This window comes from Sabethes cyaneus, chromosome 2, assembly GCF_943734655.1.
Source record: "Sabethes cyaneus chromosome 2, idSabCyanKW18_F2, whole genome shotgun sequence".
NCBI lineage: Eukaryota > Metazoa > Arthropoda > Insecta > Diptera > Culicidae > Sabethes > Sabethes cyaneus.
In genome coordinates, this window is record NC_071354.1 from 213,935,466 (window position 1) to 213,958,142 (window position 22,677).

General features: G+C 41.4%; 1 protein-coding gene across 6 annotated transcripts; it reads right to left on the reverse strand.

Moving 5' to 3' along the window:
• Positions 1 to 1,425: 1,425 nt before the first annotated feature.
• Positions 1,426 to 22,420, reverse strand: LOC128738079 (arginine kinase 1). Of its 6 annotated transcripts, none has more exons than XM_053832921.1 (4): positions 9,172 to 9,280; positions 3,506 to 3,720; positions 2,697 to 2,878; positions 1,426 to 2,430 (listed from the first exon to the last, which is right to left on the reverse strand). In XM_053832921.1, the coding sequence occupies exons 2-4, from the start codon at positions 3,646 to 3,648 to the stop codon at positions 1,529 to 1,531; spliced, it is 1,227 nt and encodes a 408-aa protein (XP_053688896.1). In that variant the 5' UTR covers positions 3,649 to 3,720; positions 9,172 to 9,280; the 3' UTR covers positions 1,426 to 1,528. The 6 variants fall into 6 exon arrangements, with proteins under 6 accessions (XP_053688896.1, XP_053688899.1, XP_053688897.1 ...); XM_053832924.1 differs by having other exon boundaries at positions 3,539 to 3,720; positions 9,172 to 9,279; XM_053832922.1 differs by having other exon boundaries at positions 3,506 to 3,879; positions 9,172 to 9,254.
• Positions 22,421 to 22,677: the final 257 nt, after the last annotated feature.

Below are 22,677 nucleotides of genomic sequence, written 5' to 3' on the forward strand. Positions count from 1 at the left end.
CTGATGGGTACAGTTTTCGACAATGTTTATTTGCTCACGTATGCTTGAAAGTTCTACAACAACAACTAAGGCTGGAAATATCAACTTGCCAAAGGCATGCTAACGTTCTCCCAAATTGTACCCACTAGCCGCCATTACACACGCGTAAAGGTCGATACCTAAAAACTATTGTTGGCCATATTTGTTTATTTGTTTATTAATTAAAAATCAACAAATTTTGCAATCCTACTGACTATTTAAAAACTAATAGCAAGAGCTCTAAATCGGGTTTTCAATACGTTGCGGCTGACGTCAAAGTCGAAAACACAAAACGGTTGAAGTTCCGTTGTAAGCCGGTTATAGTACCGAAAGTACTGTAGTTAGTTCTCCGGTGCGGTATATACAAGAAGAAATTGTTCCGCGTTAAGCGAGACCGATTTAAGATGTCTAGTCTAGTTCAAAAATCCTACTCTATCTAGCAGCACCGCCTAGCCGAAACTCGAACACGCGACACGAATTGACCTAATTTTCCCATCTGCTAGCTAAGAAGTGCTATTACCCGTAATCATTACAGAGTGGTCCTTCGGCATCCAATCGGATCTGGTATCCCGCTTACATCCCCTTACTAACCCTAAGCCCCCGACCAACTCGACATTTTTCGGAGATATTTGTGACAGTTGTGATAAATAGGGATGAATCCCAGAAAACTTCATCTATTGTCAGAGATCCCCATACTGGCCTTATTCTTGAACGGAATAAAAGCACTTTCTGAACAACGCAACAATCACATTTGGTAAATTTTTACCCCGGGTCCCACTTGAAATCACAAAAGTATTTTCATATATACCCACATTCAGAAGTAAACGTGACCGCGGTTCATTTACTGATTAGTTAAAAAGCCCTACAGCACGACAAGGTTCAGTTTTATCGTAGGGAGAAATGTTTAACTTACTTCTCGTTTCAATTTTTGCGGAATATTTTAGTTACGCTAAAGTTCCCTAGAAATTCTTAAGTTCAAGAAAACACTTTCTTAGTTTGTCAGTCAACAGACCTACAAAGATGGCGTCTTGCTGTATCGCCCATTCGAATTATTTTTTTCTTTGCTTCTTCGAGCGACGCATGGTTGTCTATTTTCCTTTAATATAAACAGAAAAAGTGCAACAACAGAACTGTATGCTTAAAATTATATGTTTTTATCCTAATTTTATGCATTTAACGAAAATATCGCCGAGTGCGCGGCCATTGCAACTGCGCGGCGACTGGTGCTTCCACGGTATGTATTCTCATATTTAAATGAATCAAAAGAAAGCGAATGAGCAAAAATAATATTTAGACAATCCGAGGTATTCTCCCCGCATTGCTCACCAAGGGACGCTCAACAACAACAGACAATGCTGGTGTTGGCAGTGATACATTTAAAATAAACTAATCGGTAGGATTTCACTTTTCACTTTTTATCATATTTTTGGCTTTTATTCAACGGTCTTTACCAATTAATTTCTTTTCTCTTGCTTGTGTTAGTGTTGGATTAGTAGGGTGTGTTTTTGATTTACAGTGACTTTTCAATCTTGATGAGTTCAGAAATGCCATCGTACATCTCCTTGACGGCCTGGTACTCGGTCAGACCCATGCGGCGCTTGTTGGAGATATCGTAGATGCCGCCCTCAGCCTCGGAGTGTTCACCGCGGGTACCACGGACCTGCAGGTTGTACTTGTCAGCAATCGACTCCAACTTTGCGTAGTCCTTGGCCAGTTTCGGAACCTTGATGTGGACCGAAGCACGGATGGTGGTTCCAAGGTTGGTTGGGCAGAAGGTCAGGAAACCGAGACGGTCATGGTGGGAGAACGGCACACGCTTCTCGATATCATTGACAGCGGTGACCAGACGACGGTAGACCTGTCCCAGATCACCACCCATCTGCATGGAGATAATACGAAGATGATCCTCCTCATTGCACCAGACCAAGAAGGTTTTGTTGTCATTGTGGTAGATACCACGTCCAGATGGCCAGTAACGGCACGCGTTAGCGGCTTGCAGGAAACGATCGCCTTCCTTGAACAGGAAGTGATCATCGATCAGCTGCTGCTGGACCGATTTCTCCATACCGGTCAGCGGGTAGAACTTGCCCTTCAGCTCACCCTCCATTCCGGACAGGGTGGTCGAGACCTTCTGTTCCATTTCCTTGTACTGGGCTTCGGTCAGACAGGGGTTGAAGGGGTATCCCTCCATCGAGCGACCGCAGCGGACACGGGTCGAGACGACGAACTCGCCGGTCGGGTCGACGTTGCCGAACGAGTTGACATCACCGAAGTCGCAGGCCGGGTGCTTGTCGGACTTCTTGAAGCCCTTGTGGTAGTCCTCGATGATCGGGTCGAACAAATCAGCGAAAACTGAGTACGATTCGGCGTCCGGGGCGTAGATACCGACACCGGAGTCGAGGTTTTCAACTCCTGCAAAACGAGAAAAAGGGGAGAAAAAAAAAACAAAGTTTTAGTACTTACTGGAAAATTCTTGAGAAATAAATTATTAAGTTTCGCATTTCAGAAGAGATGAAAAATAATGAACATTTCAGAGCCTACTCAGAGTCAGTTAACAATATTTTTTAATCTAAAAACTTGACAGTAATTGACGTATATCGAGCGATGTTTCAAAAAGAATAAATGACAAAATAGGATTTTTACAAAATTGCGTTTTTGAGATGCTACGCAACACTCACCAGATTGAATGCAGTCCAACAGGGTGGAACCGAAGGAAGTCTTTTTGTTCTTCAGAGCATCGAAGACCTCCTTGGTCAGATACTTCTTCAACAGGGACTTGGAATCCGAAGCGGCAAGCTTGGCGAATCCAGCCTCCAATTTTTCCAGAACTGCTGCGTCAACCATAGTGTCTGATTTGTTTCTGTAAGAATAAGTAAAAAGTAACCAGTTAAACTTCAATGATCACATAACCGGTCTCGATCAAATTTATCGACTTTTGCTCGTAGATTCTGCAACTGCTAAACCTCGTGGAACACAGAAGAGTAATGAAATAAAGTCGTTTATTTTGGATTTTTTTTTATATTTAACGGCCTAAAAGGTAACCAATGTGCGGCATAACTAAATGACAAAGTTGCTGAATTGCTGAGTAAGTAAAAGTGGTGCCAAATCCTCATTTGTAAAGTTCACCATATCCAAAAGCTTTTCATATTTTTTTTCTGCGTTGTGTTAACAAAACAAAATAAATATTGAGGGAGCGCCGTCGAAGGGGTGAATACAATTAATACGATAGAAACTATCGTCACCACCTCTCTAACGGCTGGCTAGACAACATACGATTTCCATCCCACATTTCAAATTCAATCAATCGGACCCAACCCTGGAGAGCCGCCTTTTGGGCTTTTACTCCGTCGGGACGGGACTCTCGAGGGTGGCGATTGTTGCTGGCTGGTTACTTTTCTACCACTATTGTGTGTAGCGCTCGCTATTGTCGTTGTCGTCGTCGTCCTTTTTGAAATTTTGCAAACTTGTTTCATTATGCCGCACTTACCTCGACAAAAATACCATCGAGTTAGATACACACCCTTCACCGCCACTGTTCGCGGCATCCCCGCCGTTGCCGGTTCCGTTGGCAGCTGTTTCATTATTTTCCACCACTTTTTCCTTTTTATCTTTCGACGCACAACCACCCATTTTTTTGTTATTCAATATTTTTCTTTCCTTGCTTTGCTGCGGCGTGCGCTTACACTATCTACGGTATCCTTGCTGCGAGTTTTTTGTTTGAGTGTATTTGTTTTTCGTGTTAGAATGTATGTACTGTATATTATTGAAAGTTTTTTTTCTTGTTTATTGTAACAAGATGTCGTATTAGAAGCGAAACTTGTTTAAATATTTATCTACGGACTGTTTTTTTCAGATTGGAATCTGAAAAAGTGTCGAAAATGTTCAAATGTTTTTCGAGAAACTACTTCACTACTGTTTCTACGAGTTTTTATTCAACCGACCAAAAGAGTAATTTGCTGAAGAATTTTTCGCCTTCCTCGTTTTTAAGTTGATGTAAAATTTACGTGTATATAAGGTATAATAGGTCGAAGAGTATAAAACCGAATTTCGCGGCCAATTAGGCGGCTAAACGCGTCCTGCAGCTCGATGAAAATTAAGATTTGGTCCTCTGCGGACTGTTCACTGAACGCGCGCGCAATCTTGGAGCCGATATTTGCTTCAATCACCAACAGTTGGCAACTCCGATGTTGACCTTCTGTTCTATACAAAATTACACTCCCTTCTTTTCATGGCGGGCTGAACTCACTGCTCTGGCAATTCCCCCTTCGTTTTTCCTCACGACGTCAACAAAGCTGGCGGCAGCGGCGACGGTGACGACTCGTTGACTTCGGTAGCAATTAATTAATGGATTTTATAAATATGTATATTTTATAGTTTTCTTCGGAATCTATCACACACGCTTTTTTTCTTTTGGCTTCAAGAAATTTGGCTTTCCTCGGTATGCGGTGGGTTTCAACTGACAGAAGAAAATTTCAACTTCCACACCCTAATTTTATCGGAAAAGACCGATACCGGATTGGAGCATTGTATAAAGTGCTTCTCTAGGTGCTCAACCGCCAATCATTTGGTCTTCACTAACTTCTGGAATATGGAAAAAGTTTCACAAAGCTATCACCAGGATTTTCGATGGCAGTGATCAAGGCTGGAAACGAGCTAATCCTTGCACTTTCTTGCTGTTTGCAGCGTCCAAACTGGCCTGCGACTACTCTACGGACATCAATCGCGATGACTCTCAAACCGGCCCCTAGCTGGCTGGCTGAATGGCGGTGGCACACAATGCTGTTTAACTGCTGCTACGGTCGCGACCTTCCCTATGCCGTGCAGCAGGCAGGGGTAGTTTTTCCAACCCCGGCTGCTCTCCGAGATTGAAACGCGGGCAATCGCACCAACAACGCAACCGCACCCCATCTTGCTCTCTAGCATTAGCTTTTCCCAGAGAGAAAGAGAGTATACTTTGCACCCCTCTGAAACGGGACCATCAGTGAAACTCTTCCTTTCGGTTCGAATCAACAGCATTTCATCGAGGAGATTCGAAAAGCGTGCACCACCCCGAGCAGCCGGTAGCAAGCAGCCGCGGGGTAAAGGTGCGCGTCCGATATGCCGGTCGCACCCTAATAAGCATTGCCAACTATTAGGAGCTGAAAGAAATCTAACATCTACACGAAAACGACTACACGCACACAGCAAAGGACGGCGATTTTCCGCGGAACCGTGAGTCCACACTGCTGAGAGGGATGATAGACATCCCTACTTAGTGCAACAAGCGACTGGCACCTGTTTAGATGCAATGGGAAATCAACGCCTACCTAACCTAGGCAACCGAACGGAAACAATATTGTTTATTTTCGTTTGAATGCTGGTTTTTGTTTCTATTTTTGATTCATGTTTTCGTTTCCATCAAAAAGGGGGTGACGACTTGTGGACGACAACCCAGCCAGGTATAAAGTGGAATAATGTCGTCGATCGTCGTAACGAAGGGAAGATAAATACAAAACAGGTCGAAGCTTCGGCACTGGTAAGGTCAGTATTTTAGCTTTTGATAATAGAGGTTTAGTTGTTTTTAAGTTTTCTTGTGGAGAAACTTCGTTCATGGTCGATAACGTTCTGGATATAAACTGAGATTTTACCAGACAAGTTGGATAAAGCATTTGAGTTAAAAAAGTTGCATGTGACAACTGGGATGAACATGCATTTGGACAATCTAAATATCTAACATTTTTGCTTAAGAAAAGAAGGAAGCGGACTTGAATTTTTATCTTCTCAAAAGTTGAGTTTATTTTGTTTACTTTGTATAGAAAATGATCGAACAAGCAAAAGTTTCATCACTGCGGGACGGTTAACAAGGAAATCTACCAAGAAGAATGCCTGCAGAAACGATATTCATAGTGGCAGTCTGTAGATGACCACATGTATTGAGAATTAGGAGTAAATTCTTCAACTAAAGCCCGCGCTTCGACAAATAATAAATCCGATGATGCTAAGGACGAGTTCTAGGATAAGCCCTATGGACAGTGGCCAAAACCACCGTGCTATGAAAATCATCCTCGGAGATCCAAATGTGCAGATCGGGAGGGAGAAATTCTTCTGTCCTGTTATTGGAAGACATAGCCTTCATCTGTCGATCAATGATAACAGTCCTCTCAGATCGATCATATCGTGATTGAGGACTTTTCGGATGACATCGATGTACGGTTTTCTTGGGAACCAAATAGCGACTCTGAACTCACGAAAGGTTGTTGAACGCAGAACAGCATGAAGAAAGGATAGAAGATATAAGTTTGCTGTGGAGGAATCTTCATGGTGCCTTTGAAACAACTGACAGAAATTGACAGATTAGCAGCACAAGGCCGGGAGACACACGAAGTTTGTACAAAACCGTGAGCGGCAGGAACTTCCCCCTGCCTGTGATGTGCAACGACAGTGCTGGCATCCGGGATGGTTGGAAGCCATCCAGCGGATCATTGTCAGGATCTGGGAGAAAGAACAAATGCCGGAGGAATCGTTGGATGGTCTTATTTGCCCTATTTTTTTTAAAGCACATCGGCTCGAGTGTAAAAGCCTACCCTATAAGTTGCTCTACCGTATCTTGTTATGCAGGTTGTGACCGTTAGTAAAGCATTTCATCGGCGAGTATCAAGTTGGTTTTTGCGAGGGTCACTCCACGACGATTCAGAAGTCTACCCTGCGCCTGTAACTAAACCAGTTCTGGGAGTACCGCTTCCAGCCTCATATCATTTATTTGTGGACTTAAAGGCGGCGTGCGATCCAATCAAACGAAATGAGCTGTGGCAGATAACGCTAGAACATGTTTTTCCGCCGAAACTCGTAAAGCTGGTTCTGGCTATTTTGCATTGCCTTAGAAGGTGCAATAAAAAGAGCAAACGTGGTAAGGAACGAAACTTTTTATTTTTGCAAATTCAGACAAAATTGCTCCTTCACAGAAAACTGATTCTCGTGGTGGCCCTTTAGCGACATAGATCATGGACATTAAAGAAAGATGATCGACGACTTCTTGGGGTTTTTGAGCGTAAAATTCTACGCTCAATTTTTGGTGGCAAAATGAAAAGTGGAGTGTGGCGCTGACGCATGAACCACGTGCGGTATCAAATATACAAATATGCTAATACAGTAAAGGTAGTACAATGTGGCAAGCGGCCGCGGTGGGCTGGGCACGTGGTCGAAATGCCCGACGAAAAAATGGCCAAAACTATTTTCAGTCGAGAGGTAAGTAAGGTAAGTAAGTATCTCGTCGAAATTGCTCAATTCTCGAATCGATGAGCCACTGAATAACCAGCAACGCTTCGATTCTAGAGGAATGCAGCCGAACCACGAGCATTGGACTGATCGGTGAAGTGTCCTCCTTTGTTTTGTACATTAGAATGACGAAGAATTACTTATTGGTTGTTAACCTAGAGTCTGTACCAAACAAAATTATCACGCATTTTCGATAAAAATCGTTGTAATCTTCTATTGTAAGATAGCTCTCTGTTTAAAAGTCTTAAGTTAGGTTGGGTTGCATTATCTGAATCGTCTTCGAAGTACAGTAAATAAACATAAATTGACTCACGTAGATGATTTGTATTTTTTTCAATCTGGTTTATTTATACGGATCAAATGTGAGCCGTAAAATGCACTAAAATACATACAGTTCATCCGCTGACCAAGGAGAGATTATCTCTAGAGAGATATCACAGTGTTCGTTTTTGAACAACGTTTTTACCGAAAAAAAAGTATATTATGTGGGTGCTTTCCTTCACCATAGTAACCCGGCTATCATCAAGTAACTAGCCTCGTTGACAGTAAATGTCATTCAAACGTTACTTTAAGTAGCATGAACTAGTTGCTTTTCCTTGGTACAGGAAAAGCACCCCGTTGAATATGACGTTAGTTCGAGGGGTTTTTCGCTGCGCACACATATATTTAGTCCTTCGTTTGCCGGTCTGTTATCTGAGTACGACTAGAGTCAATTGTTTCATATTCATATTATCTTATCCGAATCGATTGTTGGCTATCAATTCGTTAAAAAAAATAATGGTCAAATATTAAAGTCAAAATGATATCACACTCACTCATCGTGGTACATTCGTGGTACAAGTTCATTTCATAAGATTAGAGCAGGAAATGGAATTACGTAGGTTGTGTATCAATAGGAACATAATTAAATAAATTTACGGAGAACATTTTGAAGCATAGCACTATTACGAATACAAAACAACGCAATTTTGCACTTTCATCTGCTTCAAACATCTCAACGGACCGGCGAACCGGTATCTCACTGCTGCGCACCATAACTTAAACACCATCTCTTGATCCAGCTGTTTTTTATCTGCAACCGGCGAACACACAGAAACTCCCGTAGACACACCTATACATCCCGCCGACAGCGAGAGGAAACAGAAAAAAAAACTTTCCCGTTCGCGCAAAGTAATAAACCACAGCGCGACTGGACAGCCTCACATAACTCATATTACCCCGTCGTCGTTGTCGTCGCCTTAGGAAACTCATCGTCGATCGAGAAAAATCCATTCTGATACAGTAGCACCAGCAGCAGGAAGTACGCGCCGAAAGATCCGTAGAACACGAACAGATACTTTCGACAATTGGACGACGTGACGGCCATTTTTGACGGGATCGATCGAAAAATTTTGCGAACGCGCAACCGTGTGTCTTACTATCAAAACATTGTCGGAGCACCACTCGAGACGTTATAAAAGCTCAGGTGTTCCAAAACAGATTTCGCTTTCCACATCGCTGCTGCAGCCGCAGCGCGACTTGTCGCACAACCAGAGCCGGAGTCTGTGTGTTTGTGGTTACTTTTCCACTCCACGTCGTAGTCGCAGTTACGCGGACGTGCGTGTTTGCGTGTGAGATATATGTATGGAATACATATTTATAATCCATGATTAATCAACTGCCGTCCTGCCTGCCTGCCTGCCCACCCTTGTACGCGCTTAATTCACTTTCTCCGCACATACGCACGGCGGTTGTTAAGTCATAACACGGTAATCCGAACAAAAATCAATGGGGGTTTAACTGGATGGCTCTTCGCGGATTAAGTACGTTATCCGTTCCTTCCTTGAGTCTTCGTAAAGCCACTTCAGAACACTCCGGGTAAGTGACTAAAAACCGAGTGCCTTCTGAAGCCTGGATTACCGCTGATAACCCTCGAAGTAATTCCTGAAAAACCAAAGAAACACAAGACAGCACCATACACACTAAAAGAAATAACTCGTTGCACACACGCTGATCGCGGCCAGTAGACTGACATTGGCTACTCGTTTTGCTCGACTCTCGCGATTATACGCGGTTCGAAACGAGTGCTTGGTAGCTATTATCAATGCATCATATCCAGCAATCCACTGGTGATGATGAGACGGACGACGGCGACGACGAGTAGATGTATTGGGCAACCGCCATTGCTTTCCATATTATTTCGAATTTGTTCCAGCAGATCAAATCTAATCGGTTATCTCAAACTGTCACACTGTCGCACGAAACCACCGAGGCCAAGGCTGCAAGGCCATGCCTAATTTTCGTATTATTTACTGCCTCATCACTCCCAACCAACCAAGGTACCGATCGTGACCGCTGATAGCCGGCCGAAGACGTACGCGACACTTATTGATTGCTTCCAGTTCATTCTTCTAGCAGGGTGCACGTGACAGATCCCTTCTTGTTGCTTCTCCCCCGTGCATCCGTTGACCAACGGAGATAAGTTCGTGCATCTAATTGATAATTTGAATTCTCAAGAAAAAAAAGATGAGTAACAATTACACAACATGGGTATTGCATCCAATGGAGTGAAAATTAACCAACTACAGTTTATAGCTCGAAATGGCCCCAAAAAGAAATATTCTAATTGAGAGCATTTCTTATCATTGCATTTGCACAGTGAACAGAAGATTGCCATCCATAAAAGTTAAATAAAGAAAAAACCCTCATAGCGACAACCGTACCGAACCGGCACGGTGCTGGCGGTACAGGTTCTGATAAGAGAAATCTTATCTTTTTCGCGAAAAATAACTTATTATACAATAGCCGACTCGCACCACAGTTTACGGAGCTGGCTCAGTAAGAATATGCATCAGTCAACGGGTGGTGATAGTACGTGCGCCCCGGCGGTTACACTACACCCACTGAAACAACATAAAACCCATAAAGCGGACGGGAAAGCTTTTCGATACGGTTTGCGCTAATCGACGCTAGAGGGAAACCAAACTTGAAGCGGAAAGCTTCAGCGTCGACCGGTTATCTATGCTTTGCTGTGCCGGCGCCGGGTCGATCTCGGTGAAGGCCAATGTCATTGCCGCAATGCCGATTGGTGGAGGACGATTCCTTTCCTTTGCTATACAGTCAGTTATGTATTTCGCAAAGGCTGTATAGCAGCTCGGTTGATGAATGAATGAAGTTGAATATTATACAATAGTACAATTTGCATGATTGGGTAATATTAGCAAATTTATTAATTTTTGCCGCGAACATGTCGCGGTGAACAAGGTTAAGAGTTAAGATTTTCACTGAATATGTATATGTTCGTTTGCGTACTGCGCCAAATCAAGAAGAGTTTCTAGATGGGTTATGTAATCGCAAAACGTAAATACTGAAGAAAATGAATGACTTTACTCGCCAAACAAACAAACTTTGCTCATAAAATAAACAAATTCATCATTAAGAAGACTGTGGTTGGCCCGGGAATGAAGAGTGCTTAGTTCACGTTTTGCAGGTTATGTAATTTTTCATTTTTTTTCGAATTTTAGGTTTGATGTCGATCACAACTCACTTCATTTCTTGATCTTATGAAGGTTTTTCCGAACCATTTTTTAACCAGAGTTTACCACATAGGTATAGACTCCGAAACCAAAAGAAAATACATTCAGTTGCAGAGGAAACGTCGAAGCGCTAGTATTCTATTTTGCAGAGACTAAGCAAATAAAAAGCACCATCCTACCTCAAGCCAGCCCTGGTCACTGTGGAAAGGTGAAAACCGACCCCCCGGCACATCGCCATTTTTCTCTGACTAAAATCTAAACGTCAAAAGCACTGGGCGGGAAATCAGTTCATAGAAATTCTATGGAGCGGCCATTGTTGTTTGGGGCCCAGCATCGAGGGGCCCATCAGTATGGGGGTACTGTCAAATCATATGTGAGAGTGTATTGGTGACACCGGGCTGGTGAAAACGAAAGGGCTGATGCACCTAAAGCACAGACAAACAGACATAACTTTTGGAAGAAAAATCAACAAAAATTATCGTACCTCACATTTAGCCTGAACACTAGCACCATCTATGATCGACATTCCCAAATATCAAACAGCAACATGGGTATCCCTCGAAGTAGCAAGTATTTTTTATGGGGAATTCCCCTTTTTCTCGTCAAAGAGCGCCACTTTGACCAAAACGGAGACATTCCCAACTAAGAACAAATTTGAAATGACGGTCTAATCGGTACGAAGAATGGAAAATGAGTGTCATGTCTGTTTGTCTGTGCCTAAAGGTTCGGTTCTTCCTATCAGTTTGCACGAACTGAGCCTTTTTGTAGTTTATCTGTCTCTGCCGTGAAAATGAAGCTGAATGCATAGAAATGTGCGAAAGTGGAATCAAAAAGGAATAGTACTTTCCTTATTAGACAATCAAAATAACTATCTCTTCAAACGTTTTCATGACTTGCCAAATCCTGGAGTTTTTCAACACAAAATCTCTGCATGTATACAGGCCATATAATAGGACCTTGTTTGAGTCGCTGTCATCTAAAACTCTTGGAAAAGCTTCCGAATGATATACATCAATTTTGTGGCGTGGAAAAAGAAGATTCGGTATGCCTGTTATACCGGTGTCTCGCAGTTTTTAATAAAACACAAAAGTTTGTCGATTTAATGTAAATTTCTCGAGGGGACTTGCCTAAGATATGGCAAAATCGGACAGTGGGCCCTACCGAATTTCTAAAAAATACCACAGTATCCGGAAGCAGTTCTATCGAAGCGGCGAGTAATGTCGTTTAAGCATAGCCCCAATCCTTACTTCATACTGAATACTGAAAGCCTCTTTTCAGGGCAAGTTTATAAGAGAAGTACTGGCTTGAGGTGCATAATGAAGCCTCTTATCTGTGAGCAAACGATAATTATTCCACTATCTGGTGCTAGAACCGAGGTTGGTAATGCAAAGTAGTAAGGAAAAGACACATACACACCCTCTTTTTGTGCTGAACTCTGTTTTACCGATGATGAAGTCTCTATTCGGGGCTATAGTTATAAGAATGGTACTGACTAGAAATGCGTAATGAAAATTGATTTATTTTCGGCTGCTAACCCCTATACTTTAGGTAAAAATTCTATTGGATTATCGGAAATTTTATTTCATACAGACCGTTAGTGCCGAAAAGTCCCATGACTTTACGTGAGGTGAAGGCGACTTGTATCAAGTCTTGACGCATTTGCAAGAGGCTCCAATTAAATTGTTCAAACTAAAGTTTACGGCGCTGTTCGTAACTTGGCGGACAGAACCGATCGTTCCACGGTAATCTGCAAAGAGCAAAGTAAATAAATCTCCGCTGCCCCGTTCTGATACGTAGCTTTCCAGATTGGAATGAACTAACACGCATTATAATAGAACGATTTTGGACAACATACGTCATTGAAATTTTTGACGATACGCATGAGGAATCCCAAATTGCCTGCATGCCTTTTCAACAACGAACAAAACATGTTTGTTCGAATGACGATTTGCTATCGAGGTCGAGGTCGAGTTTGATAACTGGTAATCAAACATTGTTGGATGAAAGTGATTTCCATAAATTAAAATTTAATAAAAGTAAATGCATCTGAAATCACTGAATAATTATTTCATACATTATTATTTGTGTGTAAAATTAATTCTATCGAGGGAAAAACACACTTTTTTAACTCGCTCTTAATTCGATGCTTGTTTTTGCTGCTGGGCTGGGTGTGTTCTGCATTCAGATGGTTTCATAATCGTTTTGGTTGTCATAAAATTACCAATGAGCTCTATGACTATGGATGGACACTCATCAGAAGCAAAAGCAGAGCAGCAGGGCGGTTATCACTTTCGTTTCCATGGAGCTTGGTCGGTTATTTAGCTGAAGCCAGCGGCGAACGACAGATTACGAAAGAGCATGATAATTGGCTTAAATAAGAAGGAATTTTATGAACGTACAGATCATGTATGTACGTATATTCTCTTTGCCTGCCATGAAGCATGAACCGAAACTGGTGGTATTCTGCGTGCATTTTTTTCTAATTTACATACGAGAGAGGCTGTCCCTAAACTGTTATGCAAATTTTTCAATTTAAAGTAACTTTTTGGTTTGATTAAAAATCAAATCAAGTGGATTTCTACATAGAATAGGTAAAAGCTTGAAATAAACAAAAATGAATCGATTATACATCCATAGTCTTTCTTATGAAGACACAAAAATCGTTTCATCTCCTTTTCAATATCTTTTAAAGGGTTTCCAGGGTGTATACCATATATGATGACGGTCATTTCATCGTAAATTTAGGTTATGGAAACTGGCATTGGTATTAGTAGTTACAATCACATGCATTTCACACTTCACACTCACAAATTTTGGCGGAAAGCGGGAAATGGAAACTGTCACCTCGGACAAGGTGAACAACCAGGATTATTAGTCGTCCACCCCGGCACAATCCTACCGGTGATAGGGTTTCTCTAGGAGAAATCAGTACTGAAGCTTCGATGGTATTGAGCGAAAACTCCAGACGCTATGATCTCCGATCGTGAGTGACAGGTTAAAGGCTGTACGGTACAGATGATGAGGAGTTATCATGCAGAGGGGCAAAAACAAACAACACAGGGTTAGTCAGCAAACCAGTCGGTAAGTAATAATCTAATGTTACAGAAGATATATTCGTCGGTTCTAGTGTGTCCATCGAGAAGCTTCCTCCCGACGAAAAACAACGCCTGAGAGGTTCGTGCACATCATACACGGTACTAATGAAACTCAATTGATGGCTCAATTAACTAGATGTCGGCTGGCAAGAATTCGTACCAAGTACGACAGAGTCGACGATCGTTTCAAGCCTCCCCGCGCCGAAGCACGAGACGTGCGATGCAATTCACATTGCATTTTTTGTTTCGGTTCACTTATAAATCCTTGTAAAGAAATCAAAATAACGCTATTACACGGTACAGTACCAACAACAGTAAATGACCGGCAATGACAGTTGCCAGGAGTCATAAATTTCAATCGCATTCAAAGAAAGAGAAGCTTCTGTCTTAAAATAAACATACCTAAGCTAAGGGCTGGCATTTGCCAGACTACGTATGCATTGATGTTGATTGATCCGATATTTGTTGCCAAAAGGAAGGAAAATGCGGCGGACTGCCTTTATAACTAGTTCAAAACGGTTGGCTTCTGCCCAACGACAACGACAGCATCAAGTCTCGATTCCACTCGATTGAGCATTCCGTGATGTGAAGTGAAGCTCCAAAATGCAAATCGTGCCAGAGTGCATATTGCATTACTAATGCCTGGCGGAGGGGATCAGACAGCGGAGGAACAAGATTTACCGGCTAGTCGGCGGCCTGACATCACTCACTCAATGTGCATGTATCAAATTTACCGTGGCGTAGTGTTTGTGAATGGATTGATATATAAATCAACTCCGTAGCAGATGGCCCGGCCCGGCTCAAGTGTAGGCCGATTCGACCCGGCGGCCGGATATATTCATTACTGAACAGATTATGAAGACAATTGGCACGTTCAAGTAGTTGTCGGAATACTCCGTTGCTCGACAGCAAATAAGTATGAATGGTATGCAATAAATGTTACCAGCATTTGTTTGGTCCACCTTTTGCAGACAATAAATTCATTCCACATTTGGCCGGAAATTAAAACTACCAAATGAGCGGGTGAAACGAAACAGCATACGATCGTCGATATGGAGAACTGGGCGGGGCGCGGTTCGTTCCACCGACGTCAGCATGTTCGCAGCAAAATTCTGCACCGGAGAATTGGAGGCTTGAATGATGAAATGAACAATAATTCAACGAACCTTATTCATATACTTTGAGATTATTCTATGATTTTGTGCTAAAAAAAATTGAAATTTTAAAATCTTCATTTTCGAAAAAACTAAAGGAAAAAAACGTGCATATTTCTATTGCCAATGTTCCGGATCGGTTCGGTTCAATGACACCAGAAAACGTTGATCAAGCAGCATAAAGGAAATTCTCCGCCCACCTGGAGAACGAAGGGTAATGCGAAATTTGAACCGTTTCGCGCTCAACCAACGATCGACGATGTTCGACCTCAGTCAGCTACATAGTTAGTTAGTTAGCAGTAATTGCGAACCTTGCCAAGTGGTAGTGTTCGGAGCCATGCTGGCCTCGTCATATTTTTTCCCCCTCTGTTATCGACATGCTGGTGGTGAGCCGGTAAACGTGGAATGTGTCATATTGATACATCCGCAGAGAACACGTTTGATGACTCAAACCCTAACGTGTATCGACACGGTCGTCATCATGATCACCGCCAGCTGGCAGATTCGTTTCGATTCCTATACAGTTGGTTATTACAAACGTTAATTCACAACATGTTCTGGTAGTTGGAGTTTGCATCAAACAATTGTTATATTTTTTTCTGGTTCTTACCATGCATAGCCGCCGTTCACATGCCGGATTTCAATCATTATAAGATCATGCTGTACTTTACACTAGCAATTAGCGCAATGTGGATCACATCTTTCGCTAACGTGTGATGCGGTAAAGCGATTTCTTTTTCTCGGAGCAAATTTATAAAGACATTCAGTACAGTTTCTGAATCTCTCCTATCCGACCACTCCGTTTTTCGTTGGGAGACATATTATTAATAAAGGCAGCGGATAGGTTAAAATCATGCGGGTTAACAATCACACTCGTAAGTATATTGCAAAGCAAATGTTAGCATCGGCGATACATCAGTTATCATCACTCAAAACGCATTTTTTTAGTGTCAATGTATGTCAAGAGTATCTCTCGGTACTTTTACTTTTCCGTTATGTCACGTAACGATGTTGTCCTCTACTCTAGTGTATTAGTGAAGTACTGTTAAGACGGAAAATTTCGCTAACGCTAAGCCTAGTAGAGTCGCGGTCGCTACTCTAGGAGATTATTTGAAGAACCTTCGGTGGGGTTTCCGACAGGGGGTTCTCTATCTGTTTCTCCGCACTGATGAGTGAGGTGAAAATAAATATCAAACCAAACGCAAAAACACACCGGTTTTTTAGTTAAGCTGAAATTTGCTTAATTTAATTTTTCTAATATAAATTTTACGTGGCGATTGAGTTAGATAGCATCTCAACCAGAACCGAAACAAAACAAACCGAAGCTACTAGATCCCATCCCAGTTGGTCGGTCTGGTCCTGTAGAAGGTGCTATTTTTACCGGCAACACCGGTAAGTTTACTATAGACGATATCCCGCCATCTGCGGTGATTGCTTACGCGTGTGCACGACAAAATCTGGTCTCGAAAACAAGCGAAAAGGCAATAAATTATTCGCCTTGTTTCCGAGCAGGCAGTCACAGTCCGAGTCGAGTCCGGGATTTCCCAGCGCCGGTCGCCTTTAAATAACTGTACATGTTTACATGTGTTCTTTCTCTCTTTTCAGCGATTCGAGCGCCGCTCTGGACGTGCTCCGGGGAACTGAAGGTGTTAGCCGCTTGCTATCGCTGCAACGCTGGCTGGCTAATGAATTCTAATTTTAGCCCACGGTAGGATTGGTTTTTGGGTGGCGGGCCCGCCACCAAAAAATTCAACAAACCAAACACCAAACGACACCGTTTGTCACAGCAACCAAAAAAAAAAATGAATTCGCCCCACTGCTGTTTTGTGCTGAAGAGGGAAATCGATTGCTTATGTAATCTCGGATGAAAACTAGTACCGTAGGAGCGCACTGGCAAGATGATGACGGTCGGAAAAGTACAATGAAACAGAAAATGGGTTGATAGGTCGATATTTCTGTTACGCAATCGCATCGGATGTCATTAAACAATTCATAACACCACGCCAGGCTGAAAGGCGCGCAGGGCTATACAAGGATACATATATATTTGGATTTGTGGAGAAAGAATGAAAGGATATACACAGCTCAACGGGGAAGGCCATTTAATCGGATACCGTTATTCAATGCGTTTCTTTTTTAATCCGCCAGCGCTCTATTTCCGGTGAACACTGTTGACGGATATCTTGTTCGTGAGAAGTATTCTCCAGGAGAAAGCAGAAAGCGCTGGGAAAATGCAGTAGCACGTGTGTGCTGTCTGGGGCTTTGGGCGGTCGTAAGAAGAGGCGATGGTGATGAATGACAGAGAAGTGTTGCTGTGATGAAAGCCTTGCAGGCCAAGGTCAGCCGGGCTGACTGACAGGATTGCATGCTACGATGAAAATTGAATTGAATACATATTTCAATTAGTGCTCTGAGTCTCAGGTGTTGGGCAAGTAGGCATACGGTGGGTCGGAAGTTGAAGTTTAATAGAAAAGGTGTAATTTCTGTAGCTTCCTTGTTTGTTATTAATATCCAATGTCACAAAAGATGACCATAGACTGTCGCAGAGGTATTTTAATCAAATGCCCTTCTGGCATACAAAAAATAATATCCAAGTCCCAACCAATATATTTGCAATTCACAGTGCAAGCAATTTCTTAACATTAAAGGGGTAAATATTGTAAGCATTTTATGATATCCAAAAGCCATAAATTGAAATTGCAGAAAATGAAGCTGCATGCATTTTGAATGCTAGATTTTTTTCGTTCTGTATTAACATCACTGCGATCAGTGTTTTTCAGTATTCTGCACTTCATTTTTTTCCGGTATCGTGCCTTCGTGTTTTGCTACTTATTCAATACCAATCGCTCTAACTAGGAGCGAATGATGGAGTGTGGAAAATCTTTTTCATTGGTGCTTGAACAAGAGGCTTCATTATGTAACTGTAACTATCCCCGACAAGGAGTTTCATCGTCGGTAAAGCAGAGTTTAACATAAAGAGATGATGTGAAGAAGAATATAGCTTATTTGTGTAAGTTCTTTCTCTTTTCTTGAAACATACTACTTTTCCCCACCAATCTTGTTCCTAGAAATTGAAAGTGGAACAAGTTATGTTTTAGCCATAGTCACGAGGTTTCAAAATTACGGTCCTTGAACCTTGACCTTATTTTCTATGTATACGACAGACTTCGCAGCCAGCTGCTAGGGTACAGGACACAAATGCGGGTCTAGTGCTACGATTGACTGAAATAGCTTCTCCCAGCCGAGATCTTGTACTAAACTTGTGTAATTGCTTCAAGATAAATTCGCCAAAATGCTCTTTTCAACCATCCGATTAATTACCCTATTTATTACGACAAATGTACAAGCAAATCCCTATATATTACGAAAAAACAGTTTTTCCACCCCTCGTATATATGGAGAACAGAAGGTAGACCAAACACTGGCCCCGCACGCTCTACAAATTTGCGACAATGTTAATGCGAAAAATTCAATATAACTAAAGAAGATACCATAGAAGTTCTTTGTGTAAAGTCTAGTATCCTTTTGATTTTGTCAACACGCGCTGAAAACAAGTTGACTAGAATGGAATACCTGCATTTTTAGTATTTTAGATTCTAAAGAAAACGTGTATAAAACGTGCTAAAAATTATACCAGTTGTTACAGTGACATAATAAAGTCGTGTATTAAAACTGTTGCAGTGATTCTTTAAACTCAATGAAAAAAGCCTATAATTGCTGCAGGTCCAACTCGATTACCCAGAGAATTGTTTATCCGAGAGCTCGACTATCTTAAAATGCTATTTTTTTAAACACTTACCGTGAGGTGCTCTAATTCTGTACGGATAATTTCAACTCCTAATTCTGTACATCTGGTATTAAAGTTCACAATTTCTCAACAAAACACGCACATTTCCTTCAACAATGTTTGAATGCTTGATAAAGAGTATGCATTTAAACATTTTTGTCGAAAATATTCTGCATGTTCAGCTAGGAAGCCACCACCTCACTGGCAACCCTGCTCACGGTACTGGTTTTGGGGATCTTAAATGTCATAATTTTCATTTTTATAAAAATAAAAAAAGAACTTTTTTTGTATTGGAGATAGAGCCATCATTCTTTCCGCAAAGTTGTAGAAAATGTAAAAGTAAGCAACTTTGCTAAAAAGGAATTTGTATCTCCATCAGATGCAGAGTTAAAGAGCATTTTCTTTAGAAGTTATTTGAAGTTAGTTGCATTTTACATTGTTCTGGACAATTATCGAAGTACTCAAAATACACGTTTTTGCAGAAGACTGCAAATCTCTAGGACCTTGGCTTACAAATTTACTATGTGGTTGATGTTTTTTTCTCGGCTTAAACAGTCAAAAAACGTCAAAAACAACTTTGATGTATACATCCAACAGGTTCAATGATTTAGTTCATCTTTTTCAAAGGATTCCTTAACGTTATATATGTGGTGTTAGTTTTCCGTTACTATTCGGTCTATTTTCTGTGTTTGATGTTTGGTATACATACAAAAAATTTATCGTTAACTGTGTTAGTGTCTAACGCTGGTTGTCTGGATCAGGGATGGTTCGATCACTTTGACTCAATTTTGATTCATTTGACAGTACCGTCTTAACGGAGCCAAATATGACAAAATTATATATGGGACATTTGTACAACAGGTTATTATCTATAATTTTGCTAAATAAAGTTTTCTGTATCTTTTATAGTTACGGCGCTGCAATACTAGTATCTTATTAGTGACTAAATGAACGTTCATTTAGTCACGGATGAGTTACTAACGTTGTAGTACCATAACTACAAAAGGTACAGCAAAACTTTGTTCAGAAAAATTGTAGATTAGAACTAGTTCTACAAATGTCCCATATATAACATTGTCATATTTGGCTCGGCTGAGACGGTACTGTCAAATGAATCAAAATTGAGTCAAAGTGATCGAGCCATCCCTGGTCTGGATGCTGCCCCCAGCTGCATTCAACCTATATTTCAAAATGGCACATCCAAAAAAAGCTCTATAACTCTGCATCCGATAGAGATAGAAAAGTCATTTCTTCAGCAAAGTTGCTTGCTGTTACATATTCTACGACTTTGCTCAAGAAATGATGTTTCTATCTCTTACCACAAAAAAGTTAGTTTTTCAATTTATACTGTACAGTTCCACTTTTTGTCTTATTTGAATAGTGACGGTCAGGTCGGCCTCGATTATCCGATGTCTTCACTTTAATTTTACTCCAGATAATCGTATTTAATGGATAATTTTGTCCATATTTTTAATGAAGATTTTTGTGTCGCAGTTTCTTGATTTGGAGAATCATGAAATGCTGACTAGCATTGATTCACCACCCTAAAGTTATTCTTTTCTTACGATAAATATGTCTGATAAGTCTATTTTTATTTAAAAAAAGGAAAGAAAGGAATGTTCTGACTTTAGAATAGTGAATCACTAATTGTAAGCACTTCATGACCTCCAAAAGCGTGTCGTTCTATTACTATGGACTTAGATCTACCACCATGATTCTCCATTGAAAGAATAGCCATAAAGGCTGGACTTAAAGCGAAATGGAACTTCAGCTCCAAAATAGATAAAGTCAGAGAGAAGGCAAAAAAGGTTATTACATCCATTTTTATAACACAAGTACATAATTACCTTGAGATAGTTAAACCAAATAAACTCTGAATGTTCTTGCAGTATTTTGGAATCAACAGAATAAAAAAAAATCGGTTACAAAAGAATATTTTTCAGGTCGACATGTTTTAATAGATAAATTGAATAACCCAAAGTATGAATTTCTCAAACACCCACCATATTCACCAGATTTGGCAGGCTGTGGAATTATCTTTCAAACAACTTCCAAAAAGTTGTTATAAAAATGGCATAAAATCAGAACACTATTAGAATAAATGTATCGAAAAGGGGAGATTTGGGAGCCATAAAAAACCAATCCACCAATTGAAGCCAAAGCCTACTGCATGCTATGCAGCCCCTAAAATCGATAAATATAAACCCATATTGCAGGAGAGTTGTGTGTAGCCACCCACACAAATTTTGCGTGTAGCTGAATCAAAACCGGGTCACGTGATGCAGCTTTCAAATGATTGCCCCAGGCAGATTGCTCTCCCTCGTTAGTACAGCGCCGAGAGCGTTAGTAGTTAGTACCAGCCAGGCAGTCCTTGCCAAACCCGGCAACGGCAACCTATATTCAATTTTCCACCCTCGCACCAAGAAACATGAGTTGCATTCGCTAGCATAAAATAGAACACTACACAAGTAGTGTCACACGTCATACATAGAACAACCGGCCGAAGCTACGATACGAACGATACATTCCGAACTCATCACTTTATTATAGCACGTTTCAAACTTTACCTTCGTCTATCCCAGACAGTCCAACCGTAGCGCAACGTTCCATTGTATGCAAAATGGGACCAAATTCTCACAACCGGTTTCACAAGGGAAACTATCATATCTTCTACAACACATACAATTTCACGACATCCGGTTCAACTCTTGCGGGTGATCGTTGAAAATTATTTTTCGACCTCTGCTTTTAGAGCAAAATTTACTTCTCAATTTCGTTCGCTTTTTGCCTCTTCACAATCGGACGTTCGGTTTTCACAACACTCAGCCCCTTGCTGGCAGTAAACGAAGTTCAATCTAGAGGTCAAGGAACCTTCCGTTTTTCGTTACCCTGAAATAGAGACCTCTAAAAGATGCAAACCGCTTTTGACACACGCACACTTTGCACGCTCATTTCACACACATCGAGTGCTGTTCACAACGTACTCTTGCGAAAAGAAAATTGAATGCATACTTCTTTTTTATACTTTTATCAGTTCGTCCGTCCGTTCGGAACCGGCAAAAACAGGTTTTTGCGAATCATCAATGTGGTGCGTCTACCCGGCCGGCGTTCGAAAGCCACGCCGCGGTTGCACAATTTTGGTCACAAGTATCGAGAAAAAAAACTTGCTATCACTGTATCATTATATTTTTTTTGTTCCACGATTTTTATGTTACAATTAACAGAATCTACTTACGGTACCCGAACAAGAACCAACACACTACACTTCACTGTAATCACAGTACTAACTAATGTTCGGTTAACACTCGCTCAAATCCCAGCAGAAAAAAGCACTCGCAAAATTGTTTTAAATTTTACGTTTTACGTAATCATCGATTTAAAAATCCCGCTAGGAGCGATAGCAGTGAAAATCCAAACTTATAAAAAAGAGCACCAGGTTCTATTCTCTCCCTCGGGAACAGCTGGCAGTATATAGTACTTAGTATTCCGCACACTAACCTTTGTGTCAACCGCTGAACTCAAGATCCAACTGTAGAATGATTCCGCTTGTGCCGGAGTTTATTTCAATGCTTTCTCGAGCTCTCGAGCGAAGCCCCCCACCAAACGGCACGAAGCGCTTGGATACAAGCGCAAAGCGAACGATGGATAGACAGATGAACGGTGGATACATACAACAAAAATAGAAGCCGCAAAAAAAACGGCCGAATCGCGTGCGTCGCGCTATGTGTGTAGTGTAGCAAGCACGAACACGGCAATCCCGGTGTGAATACAACGGAGAATGATGCTACATGCGGGATCGCTGTATGTCTGTGACCTGTGATGCAAGATATGCGTCAGGCGAGCCCGCTCCGGCA

Bases quoted from the DNA above. Each gene is read 5' to 3' on its own strand.
- LOC128738079 (XM_053832920.1), bottom strand. From the start codon at position 8,638: ATGGCCGTCACGTCGTCCAATTGTCGAAAGTATCTGTTCGTGTTCTAC. The intron at 2,879-8,489 runs GTAATATGAGTT...TTATTCTTACAG, and splicing joins GCGACGACAACGACGACGGG to AAACAAATCAGACACTATGG. The intron at 2,431-2,696 runs GTGAGTGTTGCG...CTCGTTTTGCAG, and splicing joins GTTGGACTGCATTCAATCTG to GAGTTGAAAACCTCGACTCC.